Source organism: Saccopteryx bilineata, chromosome 2, assembly GCF_036850765.1.
Source record: "Saccopteryx bilineata isolate mSacBil1 chromosome 2, mSacBil1_pri_phased_curated, whole genome shotgun sequence".
In the NCBI taxonomy this organism is placed as follows: domain Eukaryota; kingdom Metazoa; phylum Chordata; class Mammalia; order Chiroptera; family Emballonuridae; genus Saccopteryx; species Saccopteryx bilineata.
Genome location: NC_089491.1, coordinates 203,310,596 through 203,331,541, shown reverse-complemented (window position 1 = coordinate 203,331,541; position 20,946 = coordinate 203,310,596). Strand labels below are relative to the sequence as shown.

General features: G+C 34.4%; 1 protein-coding gene and 1 non-coding gene across 16 annotated transcripts in view; both read left to right on the top strand.

Annotated features, from left to right (window-relative positions):
- MBNL1 (muscleblind like splicing regulator 1) overlaps positions 1-20,946 on the top strand; it is a 223,435-nt gene that overhangs the window by 196,620 nt on the left and 5,869 nt on the right. For 11 of the 15 annotated variants that reach the window (XM_066259077.1, XM_066259066.1, XM_066259075.1 and 8 more), the window contains 6 exons: positions 7,336-7,593; positions 8,746-8,799; positions 9,661-9,814; positions 16,899-16,934; positions 17,625-17,719; positions 20,662-20,736. In XM_066259077.1, coding sequence (XP_066115174.1) covers positions 7,336-7,593; positions 8,746-8,799; positions 9,661-9,814; positions 16,899-16,934; positions 17,625-17,719; positions 20,662-20,718 — 654 coding nt within the window. In that variant the 3' untranslated portion in view covers positions 20,719-20,736. The remainder of the gene's footprint in view (positions 1-7,335; positions 7,594-8,745; positions 8,800-9,660; positions 9,815-16,898; positions 16,935-17,624; positions 17,720-20,661; positions 20,737-20,946) is intronic. The other 4 variants (XM_066259070.1, XM_066259069.1, XM_066259071.1 and 1 more) reach the window with 4 other exon arrangements.
- LOC136327464 (small nucleolar RNA SNORA31) lies at positions 1,939-2,068 on the top strand. The gene has a single exon (XR_010729676.1). It is a non-coding gene; the product is annotated as a small nucleolar RNA SNORA31 (small nucleolar RNA).

The window sequence follows — 20,946 nt, the reverse complement described above, 5'->3', positions numbered from 1 at the left end:
GACTTTGTATCTACCTACTTTCTATCCTATAAAAGTAAGTTTTCTTGGTTTTCTTTACTGAGGAGCAAATGTCTTAAATATCTATCACAGTGGCTTTTAAAATTCCATTTTACGACTTTGGGATGCCTTTCTGTAATTGCCAAGCAGCAGTTTATTTTGAATGAGTACTGTAAGAAATTGCTAAAAACTATAGGTACTGGAAAAGACCGAGGTCTTTAGTCGTAGTCCTGCTTTATTATGAAGAATAAGAAAGTCATTGTTTGCCTGACCTGTGATGGCGCAGTGGATAAAGTGTCGACCTGGAAATGCTGAGGTCGCCGGTTCGAAACCCTGGGCTTGCCTGGTCAAGGCACATATGGGAGTTGATGCTTCCAGCTCCTCCCCCTTCTCTCTCTCTGTCTCTCTCTCTCTCCTCTCTAAAAAAAAAAAAAAGTGTTAAAAAAAAAAAGTCTTGTTTGACTTGTCAAGAAACATAGAAACACAGTAATTTTTTATGATGCTAAAAGGATTTCTGAATACATCCATCCTCTCCTTTATTCAATGATAGCCAATGAAGAGCTATTGAACATCATTCAAGTAGAAAGCGTGGTGAGGGATATCTTTGAAATCTCTTAACTATCTTATAGACAACAAGCAAAGGTCCACATCAGAGGAGTAATGCCAGGCTCATGAATTATGCCCCATAGTTTGTTAAATCAATGAACAAATGAGTCAATCAAACAATCAACCAGTGAATCGCAGAAAAATACTTGCTCTTATTCAGAATTTAAGGTAATCCAACAGAGCAGTTAAAACATGACAAATTTTTAGCTTTTGTTAGTATTCTCCTTGGGAACATGTTTTAATTTTGAGCTTTCCAGGTACAAAATATGACAGCTTGTTCATGCCCTGAGCCCTTGGGGTGTTGGTTAAAAATGCAGGGTGTCATTCCCCAAAGACTGATTCCAGTCTTCGGTGGGGCTGAGGAGTCTTTCACAGGTCAGCCAGTCAAGTCTAAATGCAGAGTCCATAGGGTACTTCCTCCAATGGATGCTAGCCTTTATTCTCTTTTCATCGTTTACCTCATGTTCAGATATTTTGATTCTGAGTTAAAAATCTGCCTCCTCCAATTCACTTAACATCCTACTGTTTAAGTTGCTGAGAACATGATGAACTGCTTAATAATATAATCTAGGTAAACAGTGATGATTAAGGCAATTTATACCACATTAATAGCATTAATCAAACAAAAGCAAACCAATGGCTCTGTACTTCAGATGCTGATGAAGATAAAAGATTTCCATTTGGTTAACATTATCATAGTCATATCAACAGTCTATCTGAGAAAATCATACAGAGTATTTCAGGGAAGTTGGACAAACTCCTTGGTTTCTGATATATCTGCAGTTGTAGAGGTTATTTTAAAATAAATTATTCTTGTACTGAAAGTTTTATTCTACTGAGTAATCATAACATTGTTTTCTAGTTCAGGCCCCTGGATACTGGATGCTTCTGCATATTGACCAAGAAGACCCTAGTGACTGTCATAGTTTTTATATAACTAAAAATATGATACCTATTGAAACAAAAAAAGCACATAAAGCTAAATGGGGATTAAAGAGACAGTAAAAGCATGATAAAATTGGGGCTTTTATAGTAATAGGAGTTTAACAGATTTGGCATGATCCATTGGATATAAAAGACATTCAATTAAAAAATACTAGAAAAGCAGATGTTTTAATATAAGAAAGGCTTATTGATAGAGTTGTCGACTTAGTGTTTTTGCAGGTGTTTGGGTACAGCTTATATGATACTTAGTTTCTCTAGAAAATTACTAGGAAATCTTAAGTTTTGTGCCCACAGGTTTATATAGTTTAAATGTATATTTTAAATCAGTAGTAAAGCTTTAGAATGGTTCTTACAAGTGTACTCACATCTCGTTTAAAATGTCTAAGGTGCCTGCATCCACAGATAGACCTTGAACAATCCAGTGTTGTTCTTTTGGTTTTGTGCTGGGATGTGAAAGAAAAAAACCCGGTGCTTTCTGTCTGTCTCTGTGGCAGCCCAGACTGAATAGGGGACTATATCTGCAACACACACACACACACACACACACACACACACATGCACACACACACACAGACACACACACACAGAGACACACACACAGGTGCGCATGCGTAAAAGAAACATCTAATGTGCTAGGACTGTCCATTTTTTCTGTTTTGGTTAGTTTGCATTTTGTTTTAGAGATGACAGTTGTAAATTGCCTCAAATAAGGTAGTTGCTCATATGGTTTGGTCACTCATTTCTGCTGTTCTTCCACTAATTTATTCACCCAAATTAGAGCTAAAATTTCCCCATCTTTGCAGTGATTTAGAAAGAATAATAAAAGTAATGATAGATTTGAGTATTTTTGGAATATTGAAAAGGTTGTTTCATAGTTTGTGTCTTCCTGTCTTGTTGGTTTGCACATTTGTTCTTGGGAATGAGTAAATTAAAACTTGGCAATGGATTTAGTGGGAAGTTTCCTGTAGTTGGTCATTGCTATATCAGATTTAATTACTTTAATCACATAAAGTCAAGTTACAAATTCTTAGCTTTATCATCTGCAGAAATATGCGCATGTTCTCTGTTCTGATGATAGTGTTGGGTTCTGCCTTGTAGATTTGAAAGAAAACTCCCATTTAATCTTAACAGAAATCCTTTGAAATAGCTGAAATGGGTGTCTTTTTCTTTTCTTTTTAGAAAGGGAGGAAAAATGAGGTTTCAGATAGACCAAATTTGTATAATTATTAGATCATAGACTGAAAATAGATTATCATATCATCAGATATTTATCTTGGAAGTTTAATTGTACAACCAATTATCTATTATTTTCCCTAATCACCAGAATTTTTAAATGTGGAGATTTTAATCCCTTTGAGTTGAAAATACAGATAATTTCTTTGCATTAAATTGTATACTTATGAAGTAATGCTATGGTACTTATAAAATCACTAATTATCCAGTATTCTTTTTGTAATGTGTTATGTTAGCCCAAGCTTAATAGAAAATAAAGTCCACGATACTTATTGTTAAACAGCAGGTATGTATATGTCTTTGAATAAGGTCCTTAATATTGGTTACCAGGTTTAAATCGACTTCACAAAATATTAAAATGGCCTGAGTCCCCGTTTTCTGTTATAAGTCATTTACTGTTCCTGTTTTTGGATGTTATTCTCTAAAGATGAGTGAGTTAAATATGGTGAGCACAAGCCATGTCGCTGAAAGAGATCTCTACCTAAAGAACATAAAATTCAATGTCCAACTTTGAGTAAATCCAAATATTGACAGAATTTTCTTCAAGTTGCAATGCCTTAATTTGCAGAGAACAGATGAATTTAGTGCTACTTATCAAGCCTATTAATATGATTTTGACCATTTTGAAATATATTTGTCATGTTTATATGAAATTAAAGATCAAATAACAGAACTCTTTGAACCAGATGTGTGTGGTGTATTTTAAGCTAGCTATACTTTTTCTTAGTATTCACTACTTCATAGCTGGTAATTGTAGAAACTCGAATGCACAGTTGCTGATTGTATACTCTATCCTCTTTCTGCTATTCCACTGCCATTTAATTAACAAAAGAAGCTTTCTATAGAATTCATTCACATTTCTTTGGGAAGCTTTTCTGACTATTTTTTCTTTTGATTATTTTTTATTCTAGATGTTTTTCTGGAAACAGAATTCTACTTGATTGTCTACAGTAAATATCTTTATTGAAATCATGATGGTTTTTACTGTGAAAGCAACCTCTTAGCCATTTTGTATGAAACCATGTAAAACTTAACTGATTTACATAACAAATCTTGCCTTAATACTTACAGTGTAAAAGACTCTTGATTGAAGCAAATTATGTGTTTAGCTAAATGGATAGAATTATTTTAATGTAGGGTTGAAAACCACTTCCAAAACTATAAAGAGTACTTACATTTGTTGATTCTCAAATGCCATTTCTGCACATTTATCCTTAGAAAATGATTTTTAAAAGGCCTATAGTCATTAAAACATACTTTGCAATACTTATGGTATTTGAGAATATTGGAAATGATTTAGATGCCCTCCAAAAGTGTTACCTATATTATACACACCTGATGGAATTTGATGCAGCCATGAAAAATGATTTCCCCCAGACACTTAGTAAAATGAGAAGTGCTTAGCAAAAGCAGGTCACAGAGTGATAGTTACACTATGATTACACCTTTTTGAAATATGTCTATATGAGAAAGACTGGATGAGACTATAAAAGGAACCACGATGTTGTTAGGGTTTTAAAATTTAATTTTACCTTATGTGTTCCAAATTTTCTGTATGGCATTATATACAATTTCTTATCCTGATTTGATTTATGAGATGGAATTTTTTGAAATTTTGTCTGTCAATTATAATCTGCTAGAATTTTGTATCTAAGAGATTCCTTTTAGGGATTAGCATAGTCTAAAGTTTTCTTCAACTTGTCAGAGAAATCAGGCCAAATAGCCCTGCTGTTCTGTAGCTCTCACAAATAAAGGCTTTCACAAGAGATTTTTTTATTTTTTCAAAGACAAGAATGATGGGAAAGCAGCTATTTCAGTATATTTCTTCTGTTCCATTTCCTCTGTCAGGAGAAACCATAAGGTGAGGGGGGAATTTAACAGTCATAAACGTATATCATGCAAAAGCATTTCACTATATTATTTGAAGTTCAGCAAAGGCTAGCTATCGATCAAATTCTAAGTTTTGTTCTCTGAACATATGTACCCTGATTTATCAATGTCACCCCATTAAAATTAATAAAATATAAAATAAAAAAATTCTAAGCTAATTACTAGTTATCAACTCTGTTTAAATAATTGTATGATTCTCCCTAAATGCATCCTACATGTACAAAATTATAGTAAACCACTACTATAAACCTAAATAGTAAATAAACCAATACAATGAATGAATAAAGCTATACAAATTGCTCACTCATGAATCAAGCAAATGGAGAGGGATAAGAAGGTATCTTAGAATGACTGTTTTCATGTAATCTGAATTCAAGTTCACATCACTGGAAAAAAAAAAGAACATTGCAATAAAGAAATAAAAAGTCAGAATCAACCCAGCACTCAGGTTACATTTTGAGAAAATGGTGCTCCAATTTCTGGCACCAGCAGTGCCATAATTGTTTTTGGAAAATGAGAGATCTTTGATTTTAATACTTATTAAAGATCCTACAAATAGATCACTTTTAGGTCTTCTTATTAATATGGCAAAGAGTAAGATCAGTTGAGAAACAGAACATTAGTTCACCTGCAGCCAGTTTCTTTGTGAGTCTATTCAAGAAGCACAAACTACTGAAGAGCTAACAGCAGTAGTGTGAGGTCACGTGTAGTTTCCTATTTGATAAAGTTGTGTCCACAGATTTACTTAAACAGGAAAGTAGCCTTTCTGTTCATAATACTGTAGTTTTGGCATAAGTTTCATCTAAACACATGCAAAGTTTTTATTCTCCTTTAAGTGTATCTGTCTTCTCATCTCTGTCAATGAACCTGATAAAGTAAAAGTTAGAGACCAGGCATTTGTGGTTTAGACAGCTCCTCACCTGATCCTGGTGTTCAGTCCAACTAGAGGACAACAGGTCTGGAAAACAGCGTTACAATTTTTTGCTTTTTGAGTTATAACCCCCTGGTTATCCTTGTTTTCTTCTGTTTAAAAAGATAAAAGAAATAGAAAACATTGGGTCATCTCTAACTTTCTAAGTCATTTTTGTGTTCTTGATATCTCTCAGGGTGTCTGGCCCATAGTAGTTATTCAATAAAATTTTTAAATAAATTGAATGAGGTAGTGAATAGACTTGGCATATTGGCATGGACATGGAATACAAAATGTTAGCTAGTATCAGGTTTCCAAATAATGCATTCGAGATGTTGTTTATGATGTTCTTTTTAGGATGTAGCATGATACAGATTATACAGGCCTTTTGAAAGGATATGTTTTCTTCAGTAATGGGGTGGGAGTATAATGGGGAAAAGATCTAAAATTCAGTGTGATCATTTTATGCACACAAATTCGAGAAAACCTTTGCTTTTTAATAGTAACAGGGTTTCCGTTTCTCTTTCTTACTGAACTAAATAAAGTACAAGGGATCTTTAGTTGCTCCACTTGTGAAAAGAGTGAAAAATAAAAACCGTTTTCCTGAAGCCTGAAGTAGGAACATGAAAATATTAAAAGAACATTCCATGTTTTAGATGGCCATCTTGTGGCAAAAATAAACAGGGGTAACTATCCCAAGTGAAGACAGTTTTGGAAACCTGATAGTAGCAGTCACCATGACAAAACTTGAATAGTAGGAGTTAAAATTGAGCAATTGATTGTGAAATAATCCATTTTCACCTTTCCTCCATGGTCCCCATGCAAAATTAACAGATATAAAACAAATATACTACAATAACAAAAACAAATCTGGTTCCGTCTGCTTTATATAATTGCCAAATAAATCTCTAATGATCAAAAAAATAGCCCTTGGAGACATTTTACTAATAATTTTACTTTTTACATTTTACTTAGAAATCATTTCGGAAGAGTACAAAAGTTGCAAAAACAGCACCAAGGGTTTCTGCCTGTTCTTCACCCAGCTTACCTAAATATTAACATCTTACATAACCATGGAGTCATTTACAGAAACAGAAAATTAGCACTGATATGCTGTGGTTAATCAATCTACATAGCTTAATCAAATTTCATCATTTGTTTTCTCTGCATCCTTTCTCTCAACCCCGTGACAGCACCTCCATTTTTCTTTGTCTTTCATGACCTTGACACTTTGGAAGAGTACTGATCAGTTATTTTGAAAAACGTCCTTCCATTTCAGTTTGTTTGTTATTTCCTCATGATTACATTCAGGTTATGCATTCTTAGCAGTTATACAACAGAAGTGATGTTGTGCCCTTTTTTCAGTGCGATAAAGAAATAGGTACATGAATGTCTTGTTACTGTTGATGGTAACTTTGACTACTTGGTTAAAGTGGTGTCTGCCTGATTTATTTACTGTAACATGACTGTTTTTCCCTCAGTAATTAATAAACATGCTTGCACATTTTATATTAGATACTTAACATAAAGAGTACATTAACACATTTTCTTGCTCATGGACTGAAATGGCTTTATAATTTGTATACTAAAGTAGGTATTTTTTAAGGTACTTTGTGCTTTGTTTGCAAATTATCTTTTCCCCTTTTCGTCTGTAGCCTACTTTCACCAGTCTTGTACTTCCAGTGAAAATTCTCTGAAAGATTCTACTTGTTCCATGTTGACTGACCCCCACCCCTGCACTTGCTGACCTCTAGGTATGTCGAGAGTACCAGCGTGGCAATTGCAACAGAGGGGAAAATGATTGTCGATTTGCTCATCCTGCTGACAGCACAATGATTGACACCAATGACAACACAGTCACCGTGTGTATGGATTACATCAAGGGGAGATGCTCTCGGGAAAAGTGCAAATACTTTCATCCTCCCGCACATCTGCAAGCCAAGATCAAGGCTGCCCAATACCAGGTCAACCAGGCTGCAGCAGCACAGGCTGCAGCCACCGCAGCTGCCATGGTGAGTAGAGACATTCGCTTGCTCCTTGATAGCCCAGTGAGCAAATATATCTGACTACAAGCTTTTCATTTATTAACTTTATTTATTTATTTGTTTGTTTTTTGCTGAAGATATGATTGTTCAGGCATCCCAGACAATACATAATGATGTTAATGTTCACAAAAGTGAGGGTAACTCCTCAAATTGTTCATGTTGCTTCCACCTTTGGCCTAACTCTTAATACTTTGTCTTCTTCTGGATGTAGGGTTTCTGAAACTTCTGCTTTGTGAGGAACACCTGTCGTCTTTTCAGTTTAACGATATCACCATTTTCAGTGCTCTTAGTTCTGTGTGCCCTCTAATCAACCATTGTTTCCGTTTGGTGTGCTCTTCTGCACATCAGGGCTGTTCTTTACATATATCTTGCTTTTAACAGTAACATAATCTGAAACTATTTAGGAGAATTGCTTCAACAAAACTCTTTTTAGAATTAGCTACAGGATTTAGAACAATGTGCTCTCTAGATTATCTTAACCACTGTGGCATAAACCTAATTGTAAAATGAAAGAAGCTTGACTATGCCATTATCTAGAAAGGAGAAAGATAGCAGTACTCAAGGAGTTAGAAATTGGATTGTTTAGAATAGGTATTAAACTATGGCCTCAAGGTCAATTTTAATGTGATCAAGTAGCTGATTTTATGAATGAATCCCTTCTTTGTTCTTTGCTGAGCTGTTTTAATGTCCCCTTTTTTACACAGATATGTGACTTGACCATTAAAATAGTCATCAGAAACACTGGTATTTCATAGCAAAGTACAATGATCATGAGAGAGGTCTTTTCTGTGTTTGTTTATGGATACTTGAGCAAAAATACAGAAGGCTGACTCCTCTTTTCCTTTCACTCTTTTTTTTCTGTTAGAATATCTTGTTTGTAATTAACTACAAAGAGGAGTTATTCTCCCAATAACAACTCAGTAGTGCCTTTATTGTGCATGCTTAGTCTTGTTATTCGTTGTATATGGCATTCCGATGATTTGTTTTTTTATTTGTTTTTTCTCACCTACCCAAAAATGCACTGCTGCCCCCATGATGCACCTCTGCTTGCTGTTTATGTTAATGCGCTTGAACCCCACTGGCCCATTGCCATCATGTGCTCGCTGCCTGCTAATTAAGACTCAGTCGGCTGTCAAATCACTGAAGCGACCCCTCGAGGCAACCTTTGACCTGGTACTATGACCTTTCACCTTTTAGCTTGGCATGTAGCTTTGTTGTAGATACAAGTTTTTTTTAATCAATTTTAAAATATATATTCCTTTTCTGTTATAAAAGTTGCAAAGTACAATGAAAAACTGAGTGTGGTTTCCTGACAAAATTAGTGGAAAGACTATAAATATAAGTACCTGAATGGATATCATACCGTGAAAGATTCCGAAAGCCCAGCAGCCCACATTCAGTTTAACTACATTGTAGAACATTCTAATGAAATACTTCAAGGACATTTTAAAATGTATTTTGACTTATATTTATATACCTATTTGGTTAGCTAGCATGGCTTTAGTGATAGAAATCTTTACTTTTTAATATTTATAGTTCAGTGTTCAAGAAAAAAACCTTGCATGCTCTGGGACATTTGCATGTGCAGGTAGAGCTGGGGGAGGTGTAGAGTGGGAGTAGTTTGTATTTTACCTGTTTCATTCACTCTGTACAATTAACAATTAACATTGCTTATACTTGTCGACCCTCATGGAGCTCACAGTGCAGCTTTCCTTCTTTCCCCAAATCAGTGGCTTCTCAGAGAAAGCCTGAAGCATTATGGGACTTGAAACATTTAACACATTATAACACGTGCACATGTACTAGTGGGTTTTTTGTTTTTTGGACAAAAAATAATGTTTCCTTTAAAGCTTTTACCTTGCCTTTGTTTTAAAATTTTTTCATTTATTGGATGTCCCTCCCCCCTTGGGTAGTTAAGTGTTCTGCTGCTTGCTTGCTCGTGCCTTCCTAACAATTTTAGCCTTCAACTGATTTTTATTTTTTTCTTTTTCTCTTTTTACTGGTATTTGTTTTTTATACTCATTCACTAAACAGGGAATTCCTCAAGCTGTACTTCCCCCATTACCAAAGAGGCCTGCTCTTGAAAAAACCAACGGTGCCACCGCAGTCTTTAACGCTGGTATTTTCCAGTACCAACAGGCTCTAGCCAACATGCAGTTACAGCAGCATACAGCGTTTCTCCCACCAGGTAAGGGGTTTGGGTTTGCCCAGGAATGAATCAGTCAGCCCATGTAGAGCTCTGCTGGCAGCACAGATAAAGCAACTGTGCCCTCAGTTTGTTGGTTAGCCATAAGTAAGATGAAAGGTAAGATGGTCAGCAGGGAATACTTACTTGAGGTATCTTGTCTGGTTTTCCTTAAAAACGAAGAATTGTAGCTTAAGGACACATGGATTAAAGATCAGTGATGTTTTTTGTGTATTTATTTTTGTTTGTGTCATTTGGAATTGAAGTGTAGCTCTCTTTTGTTTTCTTTCCTTGAAACTGTTATATGTCTGTCAAGCTACTTTGTGACCCTTTTCTGCTGTAAGACCCCTTTGCCTCATGATTCCATAGTTTTAATTTGGTTTATTTGAAATGACACCTTCAGTTTTGATTTTGATTATTGGGCCTTTGTGTTTTTAAGGCTTAGAATAAAAAAACTGACTCTGTGTTCTAGAGCTCTTAAAAGTGCTCGTACCAATACCAATCAGTGTATTGCTCCTAAGTTAATGTTGAAATAACTCTTAAGTGCCCAGTGAGGTTTACCTTGAGTTACATATTTGCGGTTTCACTTGTTTTTAATGTAGTCATATAAACCTACTCTAGAACTATCCACAAGGATATGAAATTTAAAAACATAAACTAATCAATCCTTTAATTACCTAGAAATTTATTTTAACTCCCTCTGCATTTACTTCAGAAAACACCTTGTAAATCTGAAATTCAACTAACCAGTAAGCTCTTTGCCTGCTTAATGTTTCCTAAACAATTACCATAGGCTCTGGGACTTTTTAAATAAAATTATTTTATTTTTTTAGTTAAATTAATAAACTTTTACAAGGTGTAACAAAGATCCAGCCCCATTAGTATATGGACACTGTTTACAGTGCATTAGGTTCATAATGCCATGAGGAAATGTGATAATTTACTTTTGAATAATGAGAAAAGAATAAATTATATTCACATTACTTTTTCCATTAGAAGTTTCTCCATTTAAAAATCTAAAAATAAAAACAAATCTCACTTCTTCCATGTATTATTTAAAGAAATCTAAAATGATTTGTATTATTAAATGATTTTGCACAAGTTTCTCCATCATTCAGATGACTAAATACTTTTCTAAGTAAGCATAACAATTAATTGCATAACACATATAACCCTTTTTTTTTTCTTTAATGAGAATAGCCCTTCCCTAGAGTGGCTTTTTGTCTGTAGATAGCATGGACCAAAAGATACTAGATAAAGATCAAGTCGGGAAAAAACAATAAACATATTCATAAATCAGAATCATACAACACAATCGACAGTTCAAACACTATAGAAATGTTTACCTGAAATCTATGTACTCCAATTGGTCAGTGTCACCCCACTAAATTTAATTTCAAAATTTAAAAACAAAAATGCACACATACAAAGAAAAAGAATTTAAGCATTTTAATTGAAATAAAACCTGCTATAATATATTGAAAAATACTGAAAATTTAAATATTTGCAATTTTTAATGAATTTTACATCAGAGATATTCTGTGCTTGGCATTTGTAATCAATATGATATGAAATGATTGTAATAGTAATATAGTAATAACGTGTATTTATAATGCTGTTTTAAAGGACTGAATGTGCTGGTTAACCTTTATTAGCAACATAATCAGAAATAGCTAATGCCTCCGTCAGTTTTTAAAAATATTTTTGTTATTTGTAATATGTGCCTGTATGCACAAAACTTGGCCCTAAGACATTAAAGGTTAGACTGGATAGCCATCTCTACTTCTGCCAAACCCTATGGTCAGAGAGCCAGAAAGGAAAGAAATATAATGCAGAGACTAGAAATGCAAATGTCAGGGGCCAGACGGGAAACATAAACCAGTGAAGCCAGAGATAAATTGGGAACTTGAGGTCTGGGAGACTTCAGAGAGTACAGGCCACATCTAAAGGGGACGATCAATGTTCAGAATTAGGCTCTGGTCGCCCAGAGCAATAATCTGCCTAGAAGGTTGTACCTGTTGTGTCCTACACATATGTGGCTCCATTGACATCACAGTCTACTCCATGTGAACAAGGGGTGGTTGTGCAAACCTGCACACTTAATGTGGTGTTCCTGATGTCCCGTGTTGCCACATCCTATGATTTGTTTTTTCAAGATAGTTTGGACATTTAGATATTTATATGTGAAATCCCTCAATTTTTAAATTTTTTCTACTAACTGAATTTTTAAGACTACCCTTTCAGAAATACAGAAAAACCATCCTACCATGAATTCAGATGTAATCTCATATATGATACCTGGAAGAAAAGGAAGTTTATTTTCCAAAGCCTAGGATATTTTGCCGGCACACAGAAGAATTATATGATCAGAGCATCCTACCTGACCAAGGCATAAGAATTTGGAAAGTATATTCTGAAGACTTTGTTGGAATTGAAGAGAAATAGAAAGTCATTTGTTTTTTGCAGCTTAGAGTTTTAGAACTCTAGTCTGTTGCTTTAATAATGACCTAAGGGATATATAGATCTGTTATATTGAAGTTATAGTGAAGCATGATTGGCTGAAGCCTTAGAGCAGATGACTGTTTATACAGACTAGATTGTTGGCAAAAATCATGATTCGCTGGCAAGCTAGCCGTCTAATTTAAACAAAATTGGAGTTAGGTGGCATGTACCTATCTATCCATTCTTCATTCACATATCCATCCCTTCTTTTAACCAACTATATATCCTTTACTCCCTCCCTTCTTTTCCTCCTCCCTATATTCTTTCCTATTTTCTGCCCACCCACCCATCCACAAATCTATTTATCCATCCACCTGTCCATCCATCCATTCATTCAATCAACTAACATTTATTGTATGCCACATTGTGTTCCAGTATGTATACTAGGGATTGCTAACTTAATAACAAAGGGCTAAATCTAGGACCCAGAAATACGTGCCTAAATTTAGAACTCAGAAATATTTGTCTAAGAATGAACAAATAAAAGCAAAATATAAATCCTTTAGAAAGTGAATGGACTCTCTAGTTCCAAGTTCCACAGCTTCCTCTTACATAGGCCAAGTTGTTTCAGACATTTTGTTCACAAGAGCTGCCTCTGATCATTTGCTCTGTGCCGTGCCGCAATAGATGCTTTATATACCGTATCTCATTTTTTTTCTCACAACTCCAAAAGGTTGGCATTAGTATTCCCATTTTACCAAGGAGTAATTTTGGGCCTAGAGAGATCCAGTGATTTGCCCAAATTTCATGGCTTCTAAGGTTTAGATAGAACAGAACTTGAACTCAGCTCAAGTAAACTTGGGTCAGTCTCTCAACATTTGTGAGCTCTCTACATGAGGCCCTGAAAAAAAATTTGGGAGAATAGAATGAACAGACCTAGCCCTAACTGATCACCAAACTCCATGCCATGACAGGTATTTCACACCCTCCATCTCATTTAAAGATAAATAAAAGAATTAGATTAGCTTACATTCACCTTGAAGGTTTTCTTTTTAAGTTTTAGATAATACTAATTTTATTTTTACCTTTACCTTTCAATACTAGATTTATTATTTGCACAGATTGTGCATAATCCAGGGTCTACTTATATTTAAGGTATGGATTTTATGTCCAAAAAGTAGAGTACATAAGAAATTGCACTTTTACTTACATCAGTTATATTCCTGAATTTATATTAAGCTCCTCTCTGAAGACTGATCTCATTGTGTTTGATAGAAATATGTATTAGGTATGACTGGGATTCCAGGCCCCCTTCCACATGTCGTCTCCTCCTTCCCCTGCCACGTTTGGAGAGGTCAGTGCATTTCAGTAGTCTCAAGTGACCCATTGCTTAGTCTTCAGTCAACATTGGTCACTGCTAATATAATCACTGTTCATACTTAAAAGATTTCTTGAAGACAAGTACCCCAGGCTTTCTGTGCCTGCCTTGGATCCAAGCATCCTTACCTAAGTGCCCCAGACTCACATGGAGCCCATCCCCTTGAATACCTGCTGCTTTCTGGGATGTTGTGAAGGGACAGGCTCCATGCCTAACTGCTTATGGACAGTGCAAACGGCCCTCATCCTTGGAGTCTTGAGGAATTTTTCTCTCTGCTGTCCTTCACATTTACTTACCTGCCATTCTTAGAAGCACACCTCTATTCTCTTCTCCAAGTATATTGCCCTCAACCAGTGTAAGCTTATGATTTGCAAAGATCTATAAATAAGTTTGCTTCAAGCAACTTAAACTTTGGCTTGCATTACAGTGGTACCAGAAATAAGGAAATAAAAAGCCAGAAAACATTCTTGGGGTCAGGGAATGGGGAGAAGAGGAGAGGGGAGAGTCAATGGCTTGGGATTGTTTTTACAGAAAGAAAAGAAAACAAAGATTTTCAATTTTTCACTTTTATTATAAGTAATAAAATTAATGCAGATGCTTTACTTTATACATTTGTGTTTGTCTATCTGTAAAAATGAAGATAATAATGTTATTATTTTATAGGGTTTTGTTTAAATGAGTTTAAAACATAATATGATAGCACATTCTCTTAAAGCAGTTTTATAGGCAGGTCTAAAAGTTTAGAATAATGGCTTATTTGTTATTCTTGAATTTAATAGTGCAATAAAGTAGAATTCAATAGAATGAATAAAAACAAAAATAAATTATATGACACTGACTCTATGGATATCAATTTTGAGAATAATTCAATTGATTATGAACTTTTTAGTCCTGGATGATATAAATTATTTTTAGAAGACCTTAGATAAGCTTTATATTTCTTATCATAATATACCAAAATAAGCTTGAATTATCACATTTAAATTCAAACCTCCAACCAAATCTCTGTTGTATTCTTTTTCTCTCTTCTTTCCCTTCTTGAAGTAATTTTAACCATGTATATATCTCATTTGTAAATTTTCTTCCTCATCTTTTCTATATCTTCATACATATCAATTAAAACATTAATTTAAAAAGTCATATAATTAAAGGAATGACTTCTTCAGAAACACACCAGTCTACTATGCAAGTTTCGTCATAGGGAAAATTTGAAATTGACAAATATATTCACTTAAATTTGGCCTCGTTCTGAAAATTGAGAAAAATAATTTAATTGGCTATTTGTGCATCATTGTTAGTAAATCAGTACATTTGATGTTACAGTGGATATTATGGTCATTTCAAAAGTGATTTTTGTGTTTGGTAAGTGGGTCCTACAGCAGTATGTCTTCATATTTGTGAGGTATTGCACCCTAGCTAGTATTTTCATTGCTGCCTTATGTTTATTTGCTGCAAATTCCTCTCAAAACTGTGCATTGGTAATAATGGTAATGAGGACGATAACTCAAACTAAACTTCAAATCGTAAAAACGTCCAGGTTCAGACTGATAGGGTAGGGTTAGCTCTTTTCAGCATGTGCAAGCTTAATCACGCATGGTATGAACCATGATAGACAAATCACAGTGTAATCATAAATAATGCATTTAAAACAGGTAACCTGTACAACAGTTAAACTGGCTTTGATATTCCTGAATAGTCATGTTATTCCTTTTCATTCCCTTTTGACCTTCCAGGAAAGGATAATGATTTCACAGGATCTAGACTCAGTATTACAGGATTAAATCTGTTTGTGTTGCCATCTCAAATTAATGTCTTTGTTATTACCAATTTCTTTGTGTTGTCTTTCACAAGTCTTTGACTCAGTAGTTGTAAGAAATGACAGGTCATCTAGTGTCTTCAATCATGCCAACCAATGTAATAGTACCCCCCATCCAGAGAACGCTTCCTTAGCTCCATTACTGAGTTTAATCACTGATCATTGTGCCCACAGTCTAATTGTGATAACAGACTAATTGCAGCTGTTCCAACGATGCCAGTTGAGTAATCTGTGCTTCTCAATGGCAGCTTTGTTTTGTGGTGCTATCTCTGACAAGGCTCAGTTGGCAGATATTTTGCTAACAAGTGTTCATCCCAGATGCTGCTAGTATGTAAATAGGACATGCTAAGATTTAGATGAAAGTATGAAGTCATTGGAAATTTTAAAATCTAGAAGTTTAAGGTAATCTCATAGAAAGAATAGTGGTTCTGTATGTGGGAAAGTGCCCTGTGTTTCATAAAATCAATGAGCTCTTTCCATGTTTATGTGTGAAAGAGAACAGGGAATATATATGTAATATTAATTTAATACCATGATTAAACAATTGTGAACATCAATTGCTAACACCACATGTGTAAAGTATGTATCTTTATTATCTCCCATTCAGGGTTTTTATCAATGTCTAATTTCCAGTTTTTTGTATGTGAGATTTTGTAGAATATTTGCTTTTTCAGGAAGTCCTGAGGGTCTAAATCAGTAATGAAAAATGTGTTTTGTTTTCCCGGAAACCCACTAAGTAAAGCAATTCAAAATATATGAAAGTATATCCTTTCTAAATGTTCTTCCAACATTTAAATTCCAAACTAAGGCAGCGCAGAAGTTTCCCTTTCTCATTATGCATAGTTTATTGCTCGGTATCCCTCCAGATAAAATTCTTATATGGATGATCACAACCTCTTCCATGTCTGTGTGGTTGCTACTGAAGTGAATAGGAGGATAAAACCAAGGAAATGAACAATGTTTTGGTTTTATTACATTGTCAAGTCAGTTTTGTGCATTGAATTATTTAGCATTTTAATAATACATAATTTCTAATTATTTAATAGGTACTCACTATAAAGAAAACATTAATGCGTTCATATGTTCAAGTCAGAAATGGCAAGATGGCTAGACACCAGGTTAAAAAAAAAAACTGGTTATTGTATCATTTGTCAGAGAATCAAGCAGGTTGAACTTTTTCTCCCAAGTACGTTTATTTGGAGGCAGCAATTAGGAGAAACAAAGTGCACCAGCGCACAGTTAGACTGGATTTTATTCTTCATTTGAGACCAGTTCTAATTGATCACCGTGCTATTGTATGATTTGATTGTGCTGATGGTTACATGCCACTGTTCCCATAATAACAATTTTTCTTCTTTGTTCAAATGAATTTCCTAATTACACGTGTGATGGGATGTTTTGATTCTTTTCCCTTTCAAATCCACCTTCCTGTTGCAATGCATGATGGGCAGGCTCAATATTGTGCATGACACCCGCTACAAGTGTTGGTAGGTGCCAGCTTTGTTTCTTGATTATCTTAAATCTATGGTGCACCTCACAGCCCCTCAAAATCCACTGCTAAGTTTAACTTATACCTATTGGGCAAGTCCATTTCCCTTGTACTAACACCTGTCAATTAAATGTCATTTCCTATTTAATTGACATGGACTCACATAAATGTTTTCCTTACACACAACTTTCCTTTAGTCACCTTTGGTGGATTTTGATTGGACTATGAGTTCTGGTGTATAAAAAAAAAAATCTATCACAGTAAAGTAATATACTGTATGTTTTTATAATAGTAAATAATAAAACTACTTTCATTCAGTTAGTTAACTATATATATGTATGAAGTAAATACCTGTATTTTGACTTAGATTTTGAATGTCTGACTATGAACACTATATAAAATTCTTGTGTTTGACTTAGCAAATTAAGCCTGTTTGTGTCAATTTTCTTGATTTGATGGTAACAAGCTTTTTTCCCCTTTTTTTTCTCTTTCATCCCCCTTCCCCTTCTTTCTCTGGAATGTTGTCCTGCTTTGCGCTGTGATTGCATGTCACTCGCTGGTGATGATGTCCGTCACATGGCTTATTGCTGTGATAAATACCATGTCCAATTATCTCCTCCATGTTGCCATGGTTTCCATATTGCTACACTCTTCTGTATGTTTGCTTATATGATTTTCCCTCCGAAAGTTCCCATGGTGCACGGTGCTACGCCAGCCACTGTGTCCGCAGCAACAACATCTGCCACAAGTGTTCCCTTCGCTGCAACAGCCACAGCCAACCAGGTTTGCTAATTTACAGCTTTGTTTCTTAAAAACCAACTCTAATAGGGCTCAATCCAACAGCCCTTACACACATGGATTTCCCATTGAGGTCAGTGGGAATCATGTGTACGTGAGGGCTGTAGTGGGTGCTTTAATAGCATGGGGTTTCAAAGATTCCTCTTGTTGGCCTACACATTCTCTCTATGACAAGTAGTAGGATGCTTTTTTGCCATTTATAAGTGCTCCAAAGTTGTCGCAGCTCCATTTCTAAAGCTACTAAAATGATATTTACACAAGCAATTCTTATTTGGTCTCAACCATTCATGCAGGTATTTTGACTGATCCAAAAAATAAAAGTAGGTCATTTTAAGGTTTTTTAATTATAGATATCTGGTATATACAATTTCTCCATTCTTGGCCTAAATTTTTAATAAAAAGCACAATATTTAAATGTGCAACATATGCCACAAATGACCACTCTTGTAAATATAGTTTGTTACAAATTTACTATAGTTTTGTTTGATAAGTAGATTGCATATTCAACAAAGGTTCAATTTGTGTTCAAATTTTGATGCTTAGTGTTTTAGTTAAAAAATTTTTCTTTTTCTATAATTGCCCAGCATAAATGTTGGGGAGTTGAAGGAAAAAGAAAACATTAATTTTGTGTCCCATACAATTATAGAGTAACAATTACACAGGTTACTTTTCAGTAAAAGGGATCTGTTTCAGAAATTTAAATTTTATGATGTACAAGTATGACTATGTAAAAAGAATGATTATTGAAATATTTAAAATTTTAAATTGACATTGATTCAATGAGCATTTTATGACCCCATTTCAAATTATACTAAAAAAATACTAGAATTAAAGTCAAATTTATATAATATCGAGTTTGGCTTGAATATATAGATATATATGTTATGAAAGTAAATCAAATTTCAGATAACCCACAGGCTAAGGTTAAATGTAGCCAAGTAAATCCCAAAAGAACCAGTATCCGATGGAACCAACATATTGCCCTTTGGGGAGAGAAAACCAATTAAGTGCCTTGGAATCTGTAGTTATTGCTATGAGGAATAGCCACCCTTGTTGCTACAACACACTGTGAGAAGAACTGTAAGCTATTAGTATAACCATTAAAGACTTTGAAAAGCAGTATCCCAAAGTGGATATATCTTAAAGGTTCAGACAAACTTTAAACGTTTCTCGAGTAGATCATTAGTTTTTCTGAAGCTTGTCAAAATAGCCCTGGGTTTTATGCTAACTTATCAAAATCATTTACAAGAATGCTAGATTGTGCATATGTATCATGTTAATAAGTAATTTGGCAGAAATTTCTTAATGGTTTTAATGCAATCCATTTATGGTATAGCTCACTGATGCTGAATTTTCCTGTGTGTACTGTGTATGACTATAGAATTGCTGTGTAAGCAGAACTATAGCAAAACAAATTTTGACATGCCCTTGGCCACCTGGGTTGTAGAGGACACTTTACTTTTTGCATTGTGCTGTGACCATTTCATGCATAATCTTGGGTCTTCATATTGTTTTACAACCAAAAGAAAGAAAAGAGAATGGATATATATATATATATATATATATATATATATATATATATATATTTATATATACACACACACACACACACATATATTATATCTACATATACATACATATGTATATGCTTACAGTACGTTAGTGTTGCTGGAAATAGCTGATGCCACAAAATGCAGCCTGCATGCATGCAGAAGTTTATAGCTGGCCCTTCATCTGCATCAATTGGTGTTGAAGGTCCTTGGTATGTTTTGACAGCCCCATCCTTGATGCTTCTACACTGTTGGGTGCAACATCCTGTCCTGCAGCAGCAGGAAAATTGGTATGAGAAGCTTCATTTTGCTTGGAGCACATTTTCTTGCCATTTGCCAATGCTGTAAAACTGTGTAAAGATGTCAGCTGAGAAATGGAAATGAAATACAGACATATTAATTTACACTCCAGACTGCGGATTGTCATATGTTGGATTAGTCTAGGACATCTAAATTGAAACAACCAGAACAACAAAAATGCCTTCATGTACGTGATTTCATTGTTCTCCCATCAACTTGATGAAATGGGAGTGGTGACATTTTTATAGTCAAAGAAACTTAAGCATAGAATAATTAAGTGCTTGGCTCAAGGTTACACAGTAGGAAATGGATCTCTAGTGTTAGAACCTGTGCTTTCTGTCCTCTGATAGTTCTACTCTACTGTGCTGCTTCTCTTAGGGTAGCAGCCATAACTCTGGGGTGGAAGAGAATAAAGCTACATATTGGAAGTTCTTAGCTTTGGGGACTATTGAAATAACTGATCTCTATATTGGTTCCTCACTGTACTTTCTCTCAAGTTTTTTAATTCTCTTGCCCATTTAAAATATCAAAAAAAATGTGCAATCAGGATTAAGAAATAGGTTATGATACAAATTTTTGCTCTTATCCAGTTCTTTTGAAATACTCCTCTATAATTTTCTACCTGGTAATTTAAATTGGAAAAAAAAAGTTTGACACCATGAGTAGAATTCAAAATGTTAGAAATTGGTTGCGCAAAAATAGGCAAGACATTTCCTACTTTGATTTCTAATTACTTGATAACTGAAACCACAAGGGTGTGTATGTGTGTGTTTGTGTGTAGGCCAACAAAAAGGGCTTCTTTTAATTACTGCTCTGCATGATTTTTTTGATAGTTTTACTTCTCTTCTTAAAATCTGATAACATCTATAGAATAGTATTTAACACAAAGATTTAAAAAATGAATTACTACTTTGGCATTAAGTTTATATTAATTTACTGTTATGTTGACCAGATAAGGACTATTACCTCACAGCTGAATTTCACTTTTCTTAAAAAATTTAATATTAAACTGTTTTCATCTCTTGGTTATTGGCTTGCTTGCATGGATCATTCATAAATAATTTTTTTATTTACTAGATACCCATAATATCTGCCGAACATCTGACTAGCCACAAGTATGTTACCCAGATGTAGAATTTTCATCACTAAACAGTAAGTTTATTATGTAATATATAGTATCTATTCATGGTGTTTTTTTAATAACAACTGCATAATGCATTTAAGAAAATTTTTGCAAAATTTTAGAGAAAAGACAGCTCATATTTTTATCTTATCTGGGTCATGAGAAATTTCATCATACAAATTAGTAGTATGTTAATATCACTTAAATTTATATAATACTTAGGGAAAATAGATTTTGTT